The 20,185-nt window shown below is 46.9% G+C and overlaps 3 protein-coding genes across 3 annotated transcripts; 2 read left to right on the top strand and 1 right to left on the bottom strand.

The window, feature by feature from the left end:
* Positions 1–3,215: 3,215 nt before the first annotated feature.
* LOC309891458 (olfactory receptor 14A16-like) lies at positions 3,216–4,175 on the bottom strand (the record flags this gene model as incomplete). The annotated part of the gene is made up of 1 exon (XM_082785823.1): positions 3,216–4,175. The coding sequence occupies one exon, from the start codon at positions 4,173–4,175 to the stop codon at positions 3,216–3,218; it is 960 nt and encodes a 319-aa protein (XP_082641949.1).
* A 3,868-nt stretch (positions 4,176–8,043) lies between these two features.
* Positions 8,044–9,014, top strand: LOC309891457 (olfactory receptor 6E1-like; the record flags this gene model as incomplete). Its single annotated transcript, XM_082785822.1, is given in 4 exon segments — positions 8,044–8,544; positions 8,547–8,790; positions 8,793–8,857; positions 8,862–9,014. Coding segments are annotated over 4 exon segments (963 nt in total).
* Positions 9,015–17,159: 8,145 nt separating this feature from the next.
* On the top strand, positions 17,160–17,888 carry LOC309891455 (olfactory receptor 14A16-like; the record flags this gene model as incomplete). The annotated part of the gene is made up of 1 exon (XM_082785821.1): positions 17,160–17,888. The coding sequence occupies one exon, from the start codon at positions 17,160–17,162 to the stop codon at positions 17,886–17,888; it is 729 nt and encodes a 242-aa protein (XP_082641947.1).
* Between the last annotated feature and the right edge of the window lie 2,297 nt (positions 17,889–20,185).

The raw sequence follows: 20,185 nt of genomic DNA, 5'->3' as shown, positions 1-20,185 counted from the left end.
GATGCTGCATGGAGCAATGGTCACAGAGCCGCCCCTTGCAACCACTGTTCCCAGCATTGGGTTCTTGCCCCAGCTGAAACAAGCGGTTTCTTCTTCTGCAGAGGAACACCAAATGACTACATCCAAAGACCCTGTTTGCCATGTTCACATGAGATTTCACAAAGTATTGGTGTGGTGAAATGAGCCCAAGTGCTGTTCCCTAGGAGTATCATCAAGTCCTGTGGGACAGAGTGTCTCAAGGTCACTTCACTTTGAGGGTAATATCCACTGAGAAACAACCTGAATGAATCGCAAAAACACAGAATTGTCTAGGTTGGAAGAGACCTCAAGATCATCGAGTCCAACCTTTGACCTAACACTAACAGTTCCCACTAAACCATATCGCTATGTTCAACATCTAAACGTCTTTTAAAGATCTCCAGGGATGATGACTCCACCACTTCCCTGGGCAGCCCGTTCTAATGTCTAACAACCCTTTCGGTAAAGAAGTTCTTCCTAACATCCAACCTAAAACACCCCTGGTGCAACTTAAGCCCATTCCCCCTCGTCCTGTCATCAGGCACACGGGAGAATAGACCAACCCCCACCTCACTACAGACTCCTTTAATATACTTACAAAGAGCGATAAAATTGCCCCTGAGCCTCCTTTTCTCCAGGCTGAACAAACCTAGCTCCCTCAGCCGCTCCTCATAGAACTTGTTCTCCAGACCCCTCACAAGCTTTGTCACCCTTCTCTGGACTCTTTCAAGCACCTCAATGTCCTTCGTGTAGCAAGGGGCCCAAAACTGAAAACAGTACTCGAGGTGCAGCCTCACCAGAGCCGAATACAGGGGGACAATCACTTCCCTAGACCTTCTGGCCACACTGCTTCTTATGCAAGCCAGGATGCTGTTGGCCTTCTTGGCCACCTGAGCACACTGCCGGCTCATATGAAACAATGCTAGACATGATTTCAGCTACTACATAGGCCTTGTGCAAAACATTTGACATTGTCCCTCATGACATCTTTGTCTTCAAATTGGAGAGACAGGGGTTTGATGGATAGGCTGCTTGGTGGATAAGAAATTGAATGGATGGTCACACTCAAAGTGTTGTGGTCAGTGGCTCAATTTCCAAGTGGAGAGTACTGATAAATGGTGTTCCTCAGGGTATTGGGACTGGTATCATTTAACATCTTTGTTGGTTAAATGGACAATGGGATTGCGTGTATCCTCAGCAAGTCTGTTGACATCAAGCTGTGTGGTGCTGTTGACTCACTAGAGGGAAGTAATGTCATCTAGAGTGACCTTGACAGGCTTGAGTGGTAGGCCCATGCAAACCTCATGAAGTTCAACAAGGCAAAGTGCAAGGTCCGGCATCTGGCTCAGGGCAATCCCAAATATTAGTACTGAGTGGGCAATGAGAGGATTGAGAGCAAACCTGTGGAGGAGAGGAGGTGAGGGTACTGCTGGATGAAAAGCTTGACATGAGCCATCAGTGCGCACTTATATCCTAGAAAGCCAACCATATCCTGGGCTGCATCGAAAGCAGCATAACCAGCAGGCTGAGGGAGAGATTCTCCCTCCTCTGTTATGTTCTCAAGAAACCTCATCCACCTGGAGCAGAGCATGCAGCTCTGGGGTTGCAATGCAGTAGACACATGAGACTTAGGACATAATACTTATAGAGTGGGTCAGGAGGAGAGCCACAGAAATGATCAGAGGGTTGGAACACCTCTCCCATGAAGACAGGCTGAGACAGTTGGGCTTGTTTAGCTTAGAGAAGAGAAGACTCTGGGGGAAACTTTCATCAAGCCTTCCAATACTTAAAGGCAGCTTAAAAGAAAGATGGGGAGAGACTCTTTCCAACTCCAACTAATTTGTAATTTTGCTCACTGTAGAATGCCTGGAAATGTTTTTGAGAACTTTTTTATAGTATCCTTGCACCAGTTGTACTCTAGGTTACCATAGGGCAGAGCCTCATTTTGAGAAATACCCCACTCACAGGGTAACCTTAAGGAGCAGGGATTAAAAACAGCAGCAAGGCCTCAAAACACAGGATTGTCAAGCACTCTAACTGTGCAGTCCATCCCCTTCTTCCCTGAGTCAGAAGGGACCTCTGGAGATATCCACTAGCATCATCTTCTCTGAGCAATGATAGCTTTACAGGTAGATAGGTTAGTCAGTCTCCAGCTGGGTTTTGAAAATCTCTGGGCCCATGACCCAGGCTGATCTACTGTCTTGGTGTCTGTTCCTCCCGTATAGACACTGATGCCAGCAGGAGGATGGAGCTGGTCAAATTTCAAAGATCAGCTCCCCTTGGACAGTGGGGAACAGCCGTTCCCATGCTTTTCACAAGTGGTCCCCAAGCTGGTGGTGCTGCTGTGCAGAGCAGATGGACTGTAGTGCTGTGGGGTGAATCTGCATGGCTTGGTGGTCAGGATGGGAAGCAGACTTAGACAGGTCCGGATCACTGGGTTGGACCAGGCAGAAGTACTTCATGAATGGGGAGATGAATCACTCCCTAGCTTCCCTTCCCTCTGCCTCCTAGGTACCCACTCTCTTCTCTGAGACTACAGAGTCACAGGTTCCCTGTGAATACCAGGCTTTAGTTCTTTCACTGTGGCTGAGCTCACAGAGGGAAATCTCTCATTTTCACAGGGGCTGCAGTAACTGCTCATGCCAGGCTCCAGTGTCCCTGGAGGTACACTGGTCTCTGCAGGCAGCTCCAGACTCCCCTCCTGAAGGACATCATCTATGGATCACATGTGGGAACAGCCCTGGCTATGTAATGCGGTGACCATTCTCTGCCTCCACTGTCAGCAGACACCAATGGGTGGGTCTTAAATCTAGCCCTAGGTCTCTGACAGGTCACAATGCAACAGTGAGCCATTCCTTCCTGAACCAAAGCAGGAACAGACCCTTCTGGGGACCAATTCTTTGGGCCTATTCTTGGCACTGGTATCAGAAGGAAATTGCAGGCTTCAGGCATTGCAATGGGGCGATTCCATTTCGTTACAGAGATGTGCATTCTCTTGCTGTTAGGAACACATTCATACAGCCTAAACATGAGACAGAGCAGGTTCGTTCATCTCATATTTATGAGTCATAAATATGAGTCCTCATATTTATGTAGATGCAAGAAACACAAGCAGTCAAAATGACACTAAGAAAATATTAATATTAATAATAGCAAAAACAAAGAAAACCCAAGGCTGGAATGGGATGGACTGGGGTTCATTTGTAGACAGGGCAGGGAACTTTATGAGTACTGAAAAACATTGATACCATCAGTTTTCTAAGTGCGTCCTTGAGCTCCTTGTTCCTCATACTGTAGATGAGGGGGTTCACTATGGGAGGTACCACTGAGTACAGAACTTCCAGCAAAAGGTTCAGAAATGAGGAAGAGATTGAGGAGGGCATCACGTAGGCAAACATGATGGTGCCGCTGAACAGGGAGACAACGGCAAGGTGAGGGAGGCACGTGGAAAAGGCTTTGTGCCGTCCCTGCTCCGAGGGAATCCTCAGCACAGCCCTGAAGATCTGCACATAGGACAGAACAATGAAAGCAATACATGCTGTACCTGAACAAAAGCAAAAGATGATGAACTGGACTTCTCTGAGGTAGGCATCTGAGCAGGAGAGCTTGAGGATTTGGGGAATTTCACAGAAGAACTGGTCCAGGGCATTGCCTTGGCAGAGGGGGAGGGAAAAGGTATTGGCAGTGTGCAGAACAGTACTGAGAACACCAGTGCCCCAGGCAACTGCTGCCATGGTTACACAAGTTCTGCTAGCCATTACTGTCCCATAGTGCAGGGGTCTGCAGATGGCAACATAGCGGTCATAGGCCATGACAGTGAGAAGATAAAACTCTGCTGTGATAAAGGCAACAAACATAAAGACCTGAGTAGCACAACCTGCATAGGAAATGGTCCTGGTGTCCCACAGGGAATTGGCCATGGCTTTGGGGACAGTGGTGGAAATGGAGCCCAGGTCGAGGAAGGCGAGGTTGAGGAGGAAGAAGTACATGGGAGTGTGGAGGTGGTGGCTGCAGGCTATCGTTGTAATGATGAGGCCATTGCCCAGGAGGGCAGCCAGGTAGATGCCCAGGAAGAGCGCGAAGTGCAGGAGCTGCAGCTCACGTGTGTCTGCGAATGGCAGGAGGAGGAACTCAGTGGGGAAGCTCCTGTTGGACATTTGCTGCATCTGGACGTGGTTGGCTATCCATGGAAGAAAAGACAGTGACAAGTTAGGCAGATTTCCCTGAGGAAAACACACTCCTCTCATAGAACTCACTGTTCCCTGAGCTGAATGAGGGATGAGTCAGCTCATTCTCTAACCCTCCCGACTGGATAAGAGTGTGCCTGACAGTTTAAAATGGAGCTTGGGCACCTTGTTTCCATGAAGACACCCTCAGGGCAGGGTACCAGCCGTCTGTGTCAGAACAGAAGCTGCACCCACCTGAAGAACACCAACCTGCACCCCAGACAAAGAGAGTAGGAAAGCCACACACAGGTGGAGAAATAAGAAAGAATACCACAATGCTCCAAACAGCTGACACAGAGAAAGGCATATGGGCATGCAGGGAAGCCTTCAGTTTACAAAGCTTGCCTGCACTGCAGGCCTGGCAGGGAGTGCCTGAATACCCCCTCCCTTGGTGTTTCAGGCATCAGCTCCCTCTACCTCCCTGCCCAGGTCTCTGCTGCCTGGAGCTGTCCCTGCTGGCAGCTTCTTCCCTTCAGGTAGCCTCTGCCTTGGTCCTCCCTGTCAAGGACCTACCCCAAAGATGTCCTGGGAGTGCTGTGGAGCTGTGAGCAGCCTGACCCAGGCAGCAGCCTTTGGGAAACAGCAGGACCCTGCCCGGTCTTGCTGGGGGGTTTCCTTCCACCCACAGCTTCTACCCACATCTCTCTGGGCAGTTCCCCGCTCAGGCTGAGTGCTGAGCCTGGCAGGCAGCAGAGGCCCTGCCCCGGCACACAGCCCCTGGGGCACAGCAGGGACCCTGCTCTGCACCACAGCCCTGGCCACCCCTGCCTGCATCCTGGCTGCACAATCTGCATCTGGCCCCATGGGAAGGAACCCTCATGTCCTGTCCTTTTGACAGCTTTGGCAGGTAATCATTTGTCTAGGGAATACCAACATACTCCACACTAGAGAAGCCAGGACAGACACTGTGACATGTCCAATCATTCGTGGGATATGGCATATTTAGAAGACTCCTGGGGGACACTCATCTACTGTACCCTTCTGCCAGATACTTACTCTGTGAAGTGTTGTGAAGAGTTCTCCCACAGTGAGCTCTCAGCATCCCCCCTCCACACTGTCTTTAACACCTCCCTCCCTTCTCTCAGCTGCTCTTGTCCCCTACAGGCAGTGCAGAGGAGCTGCTCCTGGGCAGAGCTTTCTCTCTGTGGCACTGCCCGCCTGCCAGGAGCTCCCCTTGGGCCCAGGAGCCCAGACGAGCTCATCAGCACAGAGAACTCTTGACAAGTCCCTGGGCCTCTGGAGGAATCAACTTTGAAACACACTGAAGTAAACATTTATGTTGGTTCCCTCCACTGGACAGGGGACACTGTCTTTCTTCATTTCAGAAGAGGTATGATGTCCAAGAATCACTTTTCCATATCCTGTTTTTAGGCAGGGCACCCAGGCAAGGGCAGGGGGGGATCTCTCTTCCCCCTGCTGAGGGACTGGTTTCCGCTGAGTCAACCAAGGCATCTCCTTCACTGTTTACAATCCAGAGGCTATAAGGGGGCTCAGCTCCCTCCCACGCCCCACACAAACCCTCAGGAGTTGGGATTACAGAATCACAGAGTCACAGAATTTTAGAGGTTGGAAGGGACCTCAAGAAATCATCAGGTCCAGCCCCACTGCCAAAGCAGGTTCCCTAGAGCAGGTTGTTCAGGTAGGTGTGCAGACGGGCCTTGAGTATCTCCAAAGAAGGAGACTGAACAACCTCCCTGGGCATTCTGTTCCAGTGCTCTGTCACCCTCACCATGAAAAGCTCTTTCACTTGTTTGTGCGGAACTTCCTATGATCAGTTTTTTGACCATTGCACCTTGTCCTAACCCCACAAACCACTGAGAAGAGGTTGGCCAAATCCCACTGTCTCCCACAATTAAGATATTTGTAAATATTGATAAGATCCCCTCCCAGTCTTCTCCTCTCAAGGCTGAACAGACCCAGGTCTCAATCTTTACTCATAAAGAAGATGCTCCAGGCCCCGTATCGTCTTTGCTGCCCTCCACTGGACTCTTTCCAGAAGATTCCCATCTTGTACTGGGGAGCCCAGAACTGGACACAGTACTCCAGGTGAGGCCTGACCAGGGCAGAATAAAGGGGGAGGATCACCTCCCTTGACCTGCTGGCCACGCTCCTTTTAATGTATGCCAGGATGCCATTAGCCCTCTTGGCCACGAGGGCACAGTGCTGGCTCATGGTCAACCTGTCGTCCACCAGGACCCTAAGGTCCTTCTCCTCGGAGCTGCTCTCCAGCAGGTCCCCCCCCAGCCTGTACTGAAACATGTGTTTGTCCCTTCCCACGTGCAAGACTCGACACTTGCTCTTGTTAAACCTCATTCGGTTTCTTCCTGCCCATCTCTCCAGCCTGTCCAGGTCTTCCTGAATGGCAGCACGGCCTTCTGGCATGTTGGCCACTACTCTCAGCTTTGTATCATCAGCATACTTGCTGAGGGTGGCACTATTCCCTCATCATGATCATTGATGTGTTCCTCTTGCCTTGGTTCAGGTGGGCACAAACCAGGAAGCAGGATCTCAGCTGCTTATGTCATCTCCCAGCACACTGAATGGAGACAAAAGCCAGGAGGGAGCTATTCAGAAACAGACTCATGGTGACATTGGAGATGCCAGACTGACATTTGATTGATAATCAAGGTGCCAAATTTTTCTGGGTCATAAACAGGTATGATCTCAGGAAACTGCTAAGCAACTGTAGTCATTGCTTAATAACAAAGAAAAAAAAAAAAAAGCTGGATATGTCTAACCTCTCAAGACTTTATTTCTCCCAGATCCATTTAGATATGGGATGCCATGTGAAAGAAAGGTGAGGAATCACTTCCAGGTGCTCTTCTCTCTCTCTGCACTAATGGTACGGGAGTAAGTTAAATTGCTCAACCTGAAGGATATGACTTTCAGACAGCTGAAATATAAACCTTCATGGTAGTACTTAGCACTTTGATTTTTCTAAGCACTTCCTCTTTGTATAACAAGGACTGTCCTTAAGCTTTTGAAGATGACAAGATTTTTCCATGTCTCAGAAAAGTAAGGCATTTAGATGAGGACATTTGATAGCAAGAGGAAAGAGCAACTGTTTGGAAACAACTGCATTTCAGTGTAGAATGAGGTCAGATGTGACTGTGTGACAGATCTGTTTCCAATGACCTCGTGGGACAATAATGAATTTTGCCCTTAATTTAGAGTACTAAAGAAGGCAAGCTACACTTGGGCCCCATTTTCCCTCTTTTCTAAAGATACAAGGGAAGGTGATATGGAAGAAACCAGGGCATTACAAAAGCAATACTTGACATTTGCCTGTTTTGAAATCAGCTTTGGATTCCCCTGCTGTTGCTAGTCCAAAAAGGGAAGTACTGAAGAGGAGACAGAATAACTTTCAATGTACATATTTGAATCAATGGTTTATCTATGTAATAGAAAGTATTTGTGCAGGAAATGAGATTTCCTTTTGAAACACTGGTATGGTGGATGCTTTCAATTCTTCTGAGTGAATGTGGACTTTCCCAGGAATGGGGTGCAATCGCTAACAACCCCTTTTTAGCCCTGTGCTCTTGAGAAAGAATCATTTGTGGCCGATGGACAAAGTTGGAAAGAAGACAAGAGATTCTCTGAGGACCTTTCCTCATATGTGACATAGAAAAGTCAGGGTGTGAGGAAGGTCCAAAGGAATCTCTCTCTCTCTCTCTGTTTTATAGGAAGCTTGCAAGCAAGGAAAGAGAGAAGGAAGGACATAGCCGTCTGTCCAGACCATGTAATTATTCTACTTTTTTTTGTTGTGTTCATGCTTCAGCAGGATGAATGGAAACTGTGCATGGAAGCAGGCAATGGAACTGTCATTTCTGAATTCATCCTTGTGGGCTTTTCGGGGCTTGACCAAAGGCTACAGCTATTTCTCTTCTTGGTCCTTCTCATGTACTTGACAACAGTGATGGGGAATGCAGCCATCATTTTCCTGGTGTGTGTGGATAACCGCCTGCAAACCCCCATGTACTTTTTCATTGGCAAGCTGGCATTCCTGGAAACCTGGTTTACGTCCTCCACAAGCACCAAACTATTGGTGATTCTGAGCTCTGGCAGGAGAACAATCTCAGTAGGCGGCTGCTTTGCCCAGCCTTTTTTCTATTTTGCCCTGGGTGCTGCAGAGTTTGTTCTCCTTGTTACCATGTCCTTTGACCATTACGTTGCCATCTGCCAGCCTCTGTGCTATGCTTCCATCATGAAGCATTGGATCTGCATCCAGCTGGTTGCTGCTGTTTGGGTCATGGGCTTCACACTCCCAAGTTACCACCTGATGCTGCTCTCAAAGCTCACTTTCTCACTTTCTGTGGTTCAAAAAGATACAGCTTTTTTATTTTTATTTATTTTTATTATTTTATTATTATTATTTTTTTTTGTGACAACTCTCCCTTATTCCGACTGTCCTGCCCTGATGCCAGCCTTTGGAAAATAGACCTGGTTTTCTTATTGTTTATCATGCTGTCTTCCTTGTGTTTAACTCTGGCATCTTACATGTGTGTCTTCTGTATTCTACAAATACCAGCAGCCTCTGAGAGGAAAAAGCTTTTTCTACATGTTCTTCCCATCTCACCACCTTGTCCACTGCCTATGGAAGCTGCATTGCTCTCTACATACCCTCCTCAGAATGTTTCTTTGGAGACCAACAGAATTATAGCTTCACTGAACACTGTCCTGTACTCATTCTTAAACCCATTCATCTACAGTCTTAGAAAAATGGCTGTGATGCTGGCCCTGAGGGAAGCCATGGCCTGTGCAACAGCGTAGTTAATCATGATACATTTCTCAAGAGCAATTTGAGTTCTCTGCTGTTGTATTTTATGTAATACCACCTCCATATTATATGACCTCCACATGCAGATGCCTCCAGAGATTTATGTTCTTGATGGATTGGGTTAGGCTGTGTAATAAGAAGTACATCTGGACACAAAATGAAGGCCCATGCAAGCGATGGCAGGACAAGTGACTCAGTGCATGCCCTGCTTTGGTTACTCCCAGACCCATCACAGGAGAGCCCCCAGCTCATCAATGGTCCATCTCCAGTAGCCCAGAAGAGCACAAAGCACAATGGCAGGTGGGAACCCAAGTCACAGGATCCTGCAGAAGCAAGATCTTGTTCCAGCTCCTTCCAGGACTGCTTTGCCCTGGACCATCACCCCAGCGTCCAGGCAGGAAACCCATCAAGATGAGTCAATGTGAGCAGCTCTCTGCATCATTATTTGGACTGAGGGGATTGCTGCCATGGGCTGTAGGACACATGGTAGTTGTACATGGTGGTGAGTGCAGCAACTAGACTAGAACCAGGAGGGTCAGAGGGCCCATGTGTCATTGGTGTCAGCAACAGGAGAGAGACAGGAGTGTGTGGACTTAGTAGACTTGTGTGTGTGTGTCTGTGTGTGTGTGTGTGTAAGAGTGCAGTGGTCTGTGCCAGCAGCTGGAGTGGTGCTGCAGCCATGGTGGCTCATATTCATGTGCCCTCAAGTGGGGAGAATGGGAGCCAGGGACTTGTCCAGGGCAGGCTGAGTGTATGAGCCCAGCTGCTGGAGGGATCCACCTGGCACACACACACAAAACCACTCCAAAAGTATAATAAGCTGGATCTCCTGTACAGGTCCTTTGACCTTTTTGTTTTATTTTATTTTATTTTATTTTATTTTATTTTATTTTATTTTATTTTATTTTATTTTATTTTATTTTATTTTATTTTATTTTATTTTATTTTATTTTATTTCTTTTTAATAGCAAAACTGTTTTCAGAAGGGTTTGGATCATTTTTTTTAAATACTTCTGCTTTGACACCCCACAGAATAATATCACCAACGTATTGCAGGTGTTCAGGAGCTTCCCCCTTTTCAGTGCAGTCAGGATCAGTCTGTGACAAATGTTACGACTTTGTTTCCACACCTGGGCAGCTTGAATACTGACCAGCTGTCTTGGAATGCCCTTCTGCCCAGGGCACTAACCTATGGAATTCTTCCAAGTAGATCCCTGAAGAGGCCAAAGTTTGCTCTCCTGAAGTCCAGGGTCACAAACCCACTTTTTGCCCTGCTTCCTCCTCACAAGATCCTGAGCTCCACCACATTATGGTCACTGCAGCCAGGGCTGCCCCCGACCCTCACATCTTCAACTAGTTCTTTCTCATTTGTTACTACAAGGTCCAGTAGCACACATCTCCTTGTTGGCTTCTCCACCACCTGTGTCATAAAGTTGCCATCAATGCACTGCAGGAACCTCCTGGACTGTTCGTGCCTAGCTGTGTGGTCTTCCCAGCAGATACCAGGGTGGTTGAAATCCCCCATGAGAACCAGGGCTTGTGACTCAGAGGCCACTTTCAGCTGTCTGAAGAAGGCTTCATTTACCTCCTCTTTCTGAACAGGTGGCCTATAGCAAACACTCACACCACTGTCAGCCATGGTAGCCTACCCTTTAATCTTTACCCATAAGCTCTCAACTCGCTCTTCATCCACCCCTGGGCAGAGCTCCATGCATTCCTGTTGCTCTCTCACATAAAGAGCTACTCTACCACTTCCTGGCTGGTCTTTTCTAACAAGCACGTAGCCTTACATGACAGCATTGCAGTCATGTGAGCTACCCCACCATGTCTCTGTGACTGCAATGAAATCATAGCCTTGCGACCGCATGCAGATCTCCAGTTCTTCCTGTTTGTTTCCCATAGTATGCTCATTAGTATAAAAGCATTTCAGGGAGCTGAAATGTTTCTCTTTCATGTTGTGTGTGTATGTATGGAAACACTTGAGATATCTTTCATTCATCTCAGCCCCTTGTGGGGCAGACTGAAGGGCCTCCACAGCATGCAGTTTCTCAAAATTGGCACGCAGTCCTATAGCTTATCTCTGGTATGCCTGTTTCTGTCCCTTTCCCCCTTCAAATCTAGTTTAAAGACCTGTCAATCAGCCCTGCTAACTCCTTGGCAAAAATCTTTTCCCCGCTCATAGAAAGGTGCTCCCCATCAGGAGTCAGTAGGCTCGGTGTCATGTAGACTTTCCCATGATCAAGAATCCTGAAACTGTGTCAGTGGTGCCAGGCTTGGAGCCACATATTGATCAGTTGGTTTCACCTCTTTCTTTCAATATTGATCCCTGCTACTGTCAGGATGGATTAAAACAGTACCTGTGCACCTGATCACCCCAAAGCCCTAAAGTCCCTTTTGATTGCTCTTGGGCTTCTCTTTGCCATCTCATCACTGCTAACTTGAAAAACAATAAAGGGTAATAAACAGAGGCGTGTACCAGGTAAGTGACTTTCTGAGCGACATCTCTTACCCATGCCTCAGGGAGACAGCAGACTTCATTATTGGTTATGTCTGGATGACAAATTGGGCCCTCCGTTCCCTTTAGAAGGGAGTTCCCTATGACTTTTTTTTTTTCTTTTTTTTTTTTTTTTCTTGGTGGGGCTTGTTGTGATGCGGGGTATAGCTCAACTTGCCTAGGACAACTCCTCCAGCATGGATGGACCATGATCTACATTGTCTTTTCCTTGCCCATCCAGTTCCATAGCTTCATACCTGTTGCACAGGGTCACCTGGGAAGGTGAGGTATGCAGCAAAGTATTTCTTCACTCACAGGTGCATCCCCTTCCCTCACCACATCTAATTTAAAGCCCTTTTGATAAGCCCAGCCAGCTTACTGCCCAGAATACTCTTGCCCCAACTGGTCAGCTGCACCCCATGTGGTGTCAGCATGCCTGGATGCTCAAAAGCGCATCCAAGATCATAGAAGCCAAAACCTTGGGCATGGCATCGGCCCTGCAGCCAGTCATTCATTTTGTCCATTCCTCACCTTCTTGGGTCCCAGTCACCAACTGGGAGTATAGAGAAGGACACTACTTGTGCTCTTGATCCTTTCAGCATCTTTCCAAAGGACATAAAGTTCTTTTTGATATTTTGGAGTCTCCTTGTTGCAGCATTCTTTGACCCTATGTGAAAAAGTACAAAGGTGTGATAGTCTTTTGTACTCACCAGACTTGGTAGCCTCTTCATAATGTCATGAGTATGAGCCCCAGACAGGCGGAAAACCTCTCTGGAGAGATTGTCTGGATGGCCAATGGGAACCTCAGTGCCTCTCAGAGAGGAGTCTGCAATGACTAACACCTTTCGTGCCTTCTTTATGGCACTGGTTCTGATGCTGAGAAGAACCTGTACTTCAAAAGATGAAGATTTGGCTATCAGCTGGTAGTGTGCACTTGCAGCCCAGAAAGCCAACTGTGTCCTGGGCTGCATGAAAAAAAGAGAGCCCAGCGGGTTGAGGGAGGCAATTCCTTTCCTTGTCTCTGTCCTAGTGAGATCCCACCGACAGAGCTGCATCCAGTTCTGGGATCCCCTGGCCCCACTTGTTAGAGTTGCTCCAGAGGAAGACCATGAACATGATCAGAGGGATGAAATAGTTCCCATGCAAATAAAAGCTGAGAGGTTGTTTTTTTTTTTTTTTTTTTTTTTAACCTTGAAAGAGAAGGCACGAGGGAGGCCTTACTGCTGCCTTATTGCTGCCTTTTAGTATTTAAATGGGAAAGAAAAAGATTTCTTATAAAGGCCTGTAGTGACCAGACAAGGAGTCATGCTTTTGAACAGAAAGGGCTGATTGTATGTAAGGAAGAAATTTTTTACAATGAGAATAGCGAGCCATTAGAAAAGGTTTCCCAGAGCAGTTGTGGATGCCCCAACGTTGTAAATGTTCCAAGCTGGGTTGCAAGGGGCTTTGAACAACCTGATGTAGTGAGAGATGCCCTTGCCCATGGCAGAGGGATGAGACTAGATGACCTTAGAGTTTTGTTTCAGCCCAAATTATTCCAAGTTTCTTTCACTCTTTGATTCTCTGATTCTATGATCTGGTTGCTGCTTTGAGCTTCAAGGAGTTCAAAGATTTCCCTTGGTTTATGTAGGTTAACAATATCTTTAGCCAAAAATTTGATTTTATATAACCTTTCATGTATATTGACTAAACAAAAATATGATTATACTCTGTGGGAGGTGAGATTCATTGGGTACAACCTGGGCCTAGTATGCACTTAAGGAATGTGCTTTATTGATTATTGAGCTTTATCATACTTTATTTTAGTTTGCTTGCAATTAAGAATTATCCTTCTCTACTTGTGTGCAGCCTGTTCTCTAAGGAAAGCAGGAGGGAGTTGGGACAAAGGAACTACAGGGTGCAACTGCAGACTTCAGTGGAGAAGTCTGATGTCAGGACAAGTGACGCAAGTCCTAAGGGGCCAATGATAGAAATGGTGTGAGCCTGGGAGGTGAGGAGCAAAGATGTCCATAGAGGGTCAGGCTTCTCCTACCTGTCCAGACCTCCTTAAGAGACACTCATGGCTTTCTGTATTCTAATAAGCCCCAAGGAGTAGTTTGTGCTATGTCTGTGAACTTAATCTCCTGAGAGAAGACTGATGAAATCTCTCAGAAAGACAAAGTCAAAAGCAAAACTACAAAGTTCTTTAAGACACTGATTGGTCCCACTGAAGGCCATTACTGACAAAGCCCCATGGACTCCTTAGAGCCATGACTGGAAGCCATGATTACAGGTAGGCCAAGGCACTCTGCAGGTGGCTCTGAGAAAATCCTGGCTTTGCTTCATCAAGCAGAAAATGCAAGCCCTGCTGCCAGCTCTTGGCAAAGAGCTCATGTCCCTAACAGGCAGTCCTGGGCTCTTCCTCAGGCAGTGGGATGTGGGGGATGCAGCGCCAAGTGAAAGACAGTGGTGTTACATCTCCTGGCCTTCCTCAGAAAGTGTAAAGAGGGTATAAAACCCCAGTGCTAAGAGGACAACATGTCTCCTGATAGGGCTTGGTGGCAAAGAGACCTGCCGTAGCCAAAGGGACAAGCCCTTGGTTATCTTGGCGAAATCTAGCCTTGCCAGTGCCCTTGTCCATCTCCAACACCAGCTGTCCTATGCTGTTCACAGACTGTTTCCCTGCAGCCTGCAAACAGCCATCTTGTTTACCCACCCTACTCTCACCTTGGCATTTCCATACCTTCACTGATACCTGTACCCTTTCCAGCTGTGGCCTGAAACACAAGCTTATGGACTGATAATAGATTCTTTCCAGATGACATCTGACACTACAGCACTACACTATGGTTTAGTGGAGGACTGGTTAGTGTTAGGTCAGAGGTCTCTTCCAACGTAGATGATTCTATGATTCTGTGATACACTTTCAGTGACATCCTACCACTTATGCCCTGTTTCCAGCACCCAAGCCCCAGTTTGAAGCAGGTTTTCGCTTGCATTTTCTTTTCCATGTTAAAGAAAAGTTCCATCATCTCTGAAACCACCTCTGACAAAAGCATCCACACACATTAGCCTTCCTGTGGTCTGTCAGTTGACCAGGCAGAAAGAATCTCACCATGATCTTACAAGCCATGTGGCCTTCCTGCTGGCCTTTCAGCTCTTCAGCTAGATAAAACAAAGTCACATTCTTGCTGTTCTACAGTCATGTACTCAGGCACAACATCATTTCTTTGAAGTGGACTGGCCTAGAAGGGAATTATTTCCTTAACTGTGTGGTTGAGAATGGAACAATAAACCCTACTAAAGGTAATGTTACCAAACCTCTCACCCCATAGAGCTATGAAATTCCATGTCCATAGGAAGAGCCCCAGTATGGAAAATGGGAATATATAGGTGAAGTAAAATGGTATATAGAACTGACTGGGCAAGAGGGAGAATCCAATGGCAACTAGTGGACCAATAATATTATGAAGACTTGGATTCTCTCTCCACATGGTTCACCTCGCTTTCGCAACGCACAGTTATAATCCTGTTTGTAATTATTGTAGTTTGTTGCTTTTTAGGATGCCGTAAAAGTACAATTGTCAGTCTAATAATGCAAATATGGGTGAGTCTGCCTGACTAACAAATATCAAGGTTATGAAATGTTGCAAAGAAATTCAGCAAGGAAGAAGGTATGTGTACAGTTATTAATAGTAGTTAATACTCTTATATACATCAGGATTAATGAATTAAAGAAAATTGACACATAATGATTAACCAAATTATAGCATTGCATTTAGTAACCCAGTATGATATCTCTTGGGGTTTCAAAGAAGTATGGAAAAAGTTAACTTCCCAGCTCCCAAACTTTGCTTGGCTAAGACAACTGTTTACAGCATTTATAATACTGAGATTGTTGATATTGCTTACTTGTTCATTGTTACAATGTAGTTTGTGGTGTAGTTTAGTGGATAACCCTGAACTAGGAGGAATGGAAAAGAAATAGGATTAGACATTGAGTAGAAACTGGAAGATATTTTACTAAATCTCTTGATAGAAATGGCATAATTTAAATGAGGATAGAGAACTTATAGAAAAGTTCTGAACTAGGTGCAAAAGAATTTGCACAGGGTATAGAAAAGGGGGGACTGAAACAAAAAGTATAATCCACGAAATATGTAACATAATAAACTGAAGGGTTTGCTGGAATTGCTGAATTGTTGTATCAGACCTTGCATGGTAAGTCTTGGCTGTAGCCACAATGTTGAGGCTGAAGAAGGAACACAGTTCCCAAAGATGAGCTTAAACAATTAAATTAGCCGAGTTTGTAAAAAAGCAAAACTGCAGAAATGGTAAACAATGACAGAGAATGCACAAAAATGAAAAGGAGAAAAATCCAAGGTGAAGAATACTACAAGCCTTCATCAGAAAGACCCAAAAGTGCGACCACCAGAGGGTACTGTGCATGTGGGACAGTAGGAGGGACAGTATGATAATTATTTCTGAGAAGCCATTAACATAAATCCTGACCTTTCTTGAAAATTGCATCAATATATATATCACCATACCACAAATATGTACTCATTGTCTTGCTTAGATGTACATGTTTGGTGGAATTATCCACCACATACCTAGTACTGTTAATAAAGAATACCTGCTTTCTAATTCTCCAAAACAATTTTTTTCACCCTTTCCCTTTGAGGTAGGGGAGTGAGACAGTGGTTGTGGCAGGGCTCAGATGCCCACTTGAGTAAATTCATCACAGGGCACTGTGACAACCCTTCCAGAAAGGCACGGTACTGCTGCTACCAAGAGGCTGCTGCCTGGGCCAGGCTGCTCACAGCTCCATAGCTCCCCCAGGGCATCTCTGGGGTAGGTCCTTGACAGGGAAGACCAAGGCAGGGGTTACATGAAGGGAAGGCACTCTCTATAGTCTTCACATTCACTTTCCTATCATGAAGGGCAGTTAGGGGGATGACAATGGAGTTGTCAGACTTGTAGAAGGGACTCACAGGCATTACACTGAAAGGTATCTGTAAGTCTGTGAGGAACCTCTTAATTTCCCTTCACAGCCCTCAGCCTAGAGACAGCACCAACACCACCTTCATTGTTTCTTGTGGAACTGTTGGGCATCCTGCTCAGAACCTGCAAACAGGGAGATGCCTCTGGCCACTGGTCTACTGAGATGCATTCCCAGTGCTCTTCACCAGATACTGTAAGGCAGTACTGACTCCTGCTGAGCTACAGAGGTTCTGCCTAGTTTCTGCATGCTGTTCTGAAGCAAAACTGATAGCTTGAGGTAGGAGCATGTCTTATAGGAAGAGCTGTGATTCTTGTTGAGGAGGATTCAGTGAAACATGGTAGAGGTTTTGTTCAGAGAATTATCTATATCTTGTCTTTGTCTTTTCCTCCATGGACAGGTAAACATGCCCTGAGGTGGCAAATGTCTAACAGCAGCTTTCCCACAGAGTTCCTCCTCCTGCTGCCATTTGCAGACACACGTGAGCTGCAGCTTCTGCACTTTGGGCTCTTCCTGGGCATTTACCTGGCTGCCCTCCTGGGTAACGGCCTCATCCTCACTGCTGTAGCCTGTGACCACCGTCTCCACACCCCCACATACTTCTTCCTCCTCAACCTCTCTCTCATTGACCTGGGCACTATTACCACCACAGTTCCCAAAGCCATGGCCAATTCCCTCTGGAACACCACGGCGATTTCCTACAAAGGTTGTGTTACCCAGGTTTTTTTCTTTGCTGTCTTTGTCACAGCAGAGTTTTCTATTCTCACCATCATGGCTTATGACAGGTACATTGCCATCTGCAAATCCCTGCACTATGGGACAATAATGGCCAACAGAACTTGTGTCAACATGGTAGCAGCTGCCTGGGGCAGTGGCTTTCTCTATGCTGTCCTGCACACTGCCAATACCTTTTCCCTCCCCCTCTGCCAAGGCAATGCACTGGACCAGTTCTTCTGTGAAATTCCCCAGATCCTCAAGCTCTCCTGCTCAGATGCCTACCTGAGAGAAGTTGGGTTTATTGTGGCTACAGCATATTTACTTCTTGCATGTTTTGTTTTCCTTTTGCTGTCCTATGTGCAGATCTTCAGGGCCGTGCTGAGGATTCCCTCCCATCAAGGCCGTCACAAAGCCTTTTCCATGTGCCTCCCTCACCTGGCTGTGGTATCCCTGTTCAGCAGCACTTCCTTTTTTGCCTATCTGAAGCCCCCTTTAATGTCTGTTTCATCCCTGAATCATTTGCTGGCAGTTCTGTACTCAGTGGTGCCTCCAGCAGTGAACCCTCTCATCTACAGCATGAGAAACCAGGAACTGAAAGGTGCAGTGTGGAACCTCATGACTGAATGTATTTCAAAAGCAATAAACTGCCTCTCTTCTCCTGCATATCACTCATAATGTAACCATAATAGACCCAGGTATTGATTTGTGTGGTTGTTAGTTTGTAAATATTTTTAGTGTTTCTTTGCACTACTTGTGAAATTATTGTCCAAAAAGAAAAGCCATATTTTATCCTTCTCAATTTCAGTATCAACATCTTGCATGTGACTTGGTGTAAACAAGGACCCAGGCTCTCTCTGTATTTAAATAAAAAAGGACCCTGAAGGGACATGCTTGCCTGAGATCCTTCCTCGGAGACATGTGGTGGAGCTGCAGGAGCACTTGGCTGTGTGCAGAGGTGGAGAGGAGAAGAGTCCTGGCACAGCAGCACTGCCAGTGAGCCCCAGGGCTTGATCTTGCCAAAGCTGCTCTCCCTTTAACCTCCCACACTCTCCTTCAGAGCCCTTGTGTTGCTGTGAGGAGTGGATAGGCTGGATAGAGTGAATCACTACAGAATGTCCAACAACACTGGAAATGTCCCAAAGATCCTTGTGCATCATTTCCACTTAGGGCTATTCCATGAGTCTCTGACTCTGAAGAAGGCCAGCTATCTGCGTGCACCCTCCATGGCCAAAGAATCACTTGTGTGGGAGGCAGTCAGTGGCAGTGCCCCTCCCGAGCTGGCTCTGCCTTCCCAGCCTGACCAGCACGGCCCTGCAGTGCTCCCATGGCCCCGTGCACCACAGCCCCTTCGCTCTGCAGAGGGGGCTCTTGCTCCCTATGAGCAAGAAGGAGGCAGAAGACCTGCATGGATGAGCAGGGAGCTCCTGGCAAACTCAGACAGAAGAAGAAAGTTTACAGCATGTGGAAAAAGGGATGGACCATTTGGGAGGAATATAGGGACACTTTCAGAGTACGCAGGGATGTAACAAGGAAGGCCAAGGCCCATTTGGAATTATATCTGACAAGGAAAGTCAAGGTCAACAAGAAGGGCTTCTTCAAATACATTTGTAGAAAAGGGAAGACTGGAGAAAATGTTGGCTCACTGCTGAATAGGGCAGTAGCCCTGGTGACAAAGGATATGGAGAAGGCAGAGTTGCTGAGTGCCTTTTTTGCTCCAGTATTTACTGTTAAATAAGTCCTCAAGAATCTCAGACCCTGGAGACAACAGAGTAAGTCCAGAGAAAGGAGTACTTTCCCTTGGTCAAAGAGGATTGGGTCAGAGATTAACTAAGCAAACTTGACATCCTGTCGTGAGTTTACATGGCAAGGTTTTAGTAGCAGGGGGCCATAGGGGTGGCTTCTGTGAGAAGAATCGAGAAGCTGCCCCATGTTAGGTAAGGGCCTTGCTATAGACTGACTACAACCCCCATTTTCCGTCCTAATAAACTGTCTTTATCTTAACCCACAGGATTCATTTCTTCTGATTCTCTCCCCCATCCCAAAGAAGGAGAGGGTAGGGTGAGCAAATGGCTGTGTGGTGTTTAGATGCCAGATGCCAACACCACCAACGCACACAACATGGGCAACAAACAGGAGGAGACAGAAGCCATTGTGTGGCAGGCAAACCATGACTATCATTGAAATGTGGTGTGACCACTCCCATGACTGGAGTGCTGCAATGCATGGCTACAAGCTCTTCAGAAGGAACAGGCAACTAAGGAGGGAGGTAGCATAGCTCTTAGAGAGTGTTTCAGTGCTGTGGAACTCAGGGTTGGGAATGACAAGGTAGAATCCCTGTGGATAAGGATCAGGGGGTTGGCTAACAAGGCACACATCCTGGTGGGGATACGTTACAGATCGCCAAACCAGGATGAAGAGACAGATGAGGTGTTCTGTAAGCAGCTGGAAGAAGTCACTCAGTCACCAGTGTTTATTCTCATGGGGGACTTTAACTTTCCAGACATATCCTGCAAATACAATACAGCCCTGAGGAAGCAGTCTAGAAGGTTCCTGGAGTGTGTGGAAGATAGCTTCCTGACTCAGCTGGTTAGTGAGCCTGCCAGGGGGGTGTCCTGCTAGACCTGCTGTTCATGAACAGAGAAGGACTGGTGGGAGATATGGTGGCAGGGAGCTGTCTTGGGCAGAGTGACCATGGAATGGTAGTGTTCACTGTTCTTGATGAAGTCAGGAAGGGGGTCAGTAAAACTTCTACCTTGGACTTCCAGAGGGCAGACTTTGAACTGTTCAGAACCCTGGTAGGGAGGGTCCCTTGGGAGTCAGTCTTGATGCGCAGAAGGGTCCAGAAAAGCCAGATGCTCTTCAAGAAGGAAGTCACAGGAACAGACTGTCCTCGTCTGCTGTAAGATGAGACACAAAGGAAGAAGACCAGAATAGATGAGCTGGGAACTTTTGCTGAGTGTCAGGGAGAAAAA

This window comes from Aythya marila (genome assembly GCF_965140915.1).
Source record: "Aythya marila genome assembly, contig: HAP1_HAP1_SCAFFOLD_235, whole genome shotgun sequence".
NCBI lineage: Eukaryota > Metazoa > Chordata > Aves > Anseriformes > Anatidae > Aythya > Aythya marila.
Note: the sequence above shows the minus strand (reverse complement) of the source record. Positions and strands in the feature narration are given on the sequence as shown.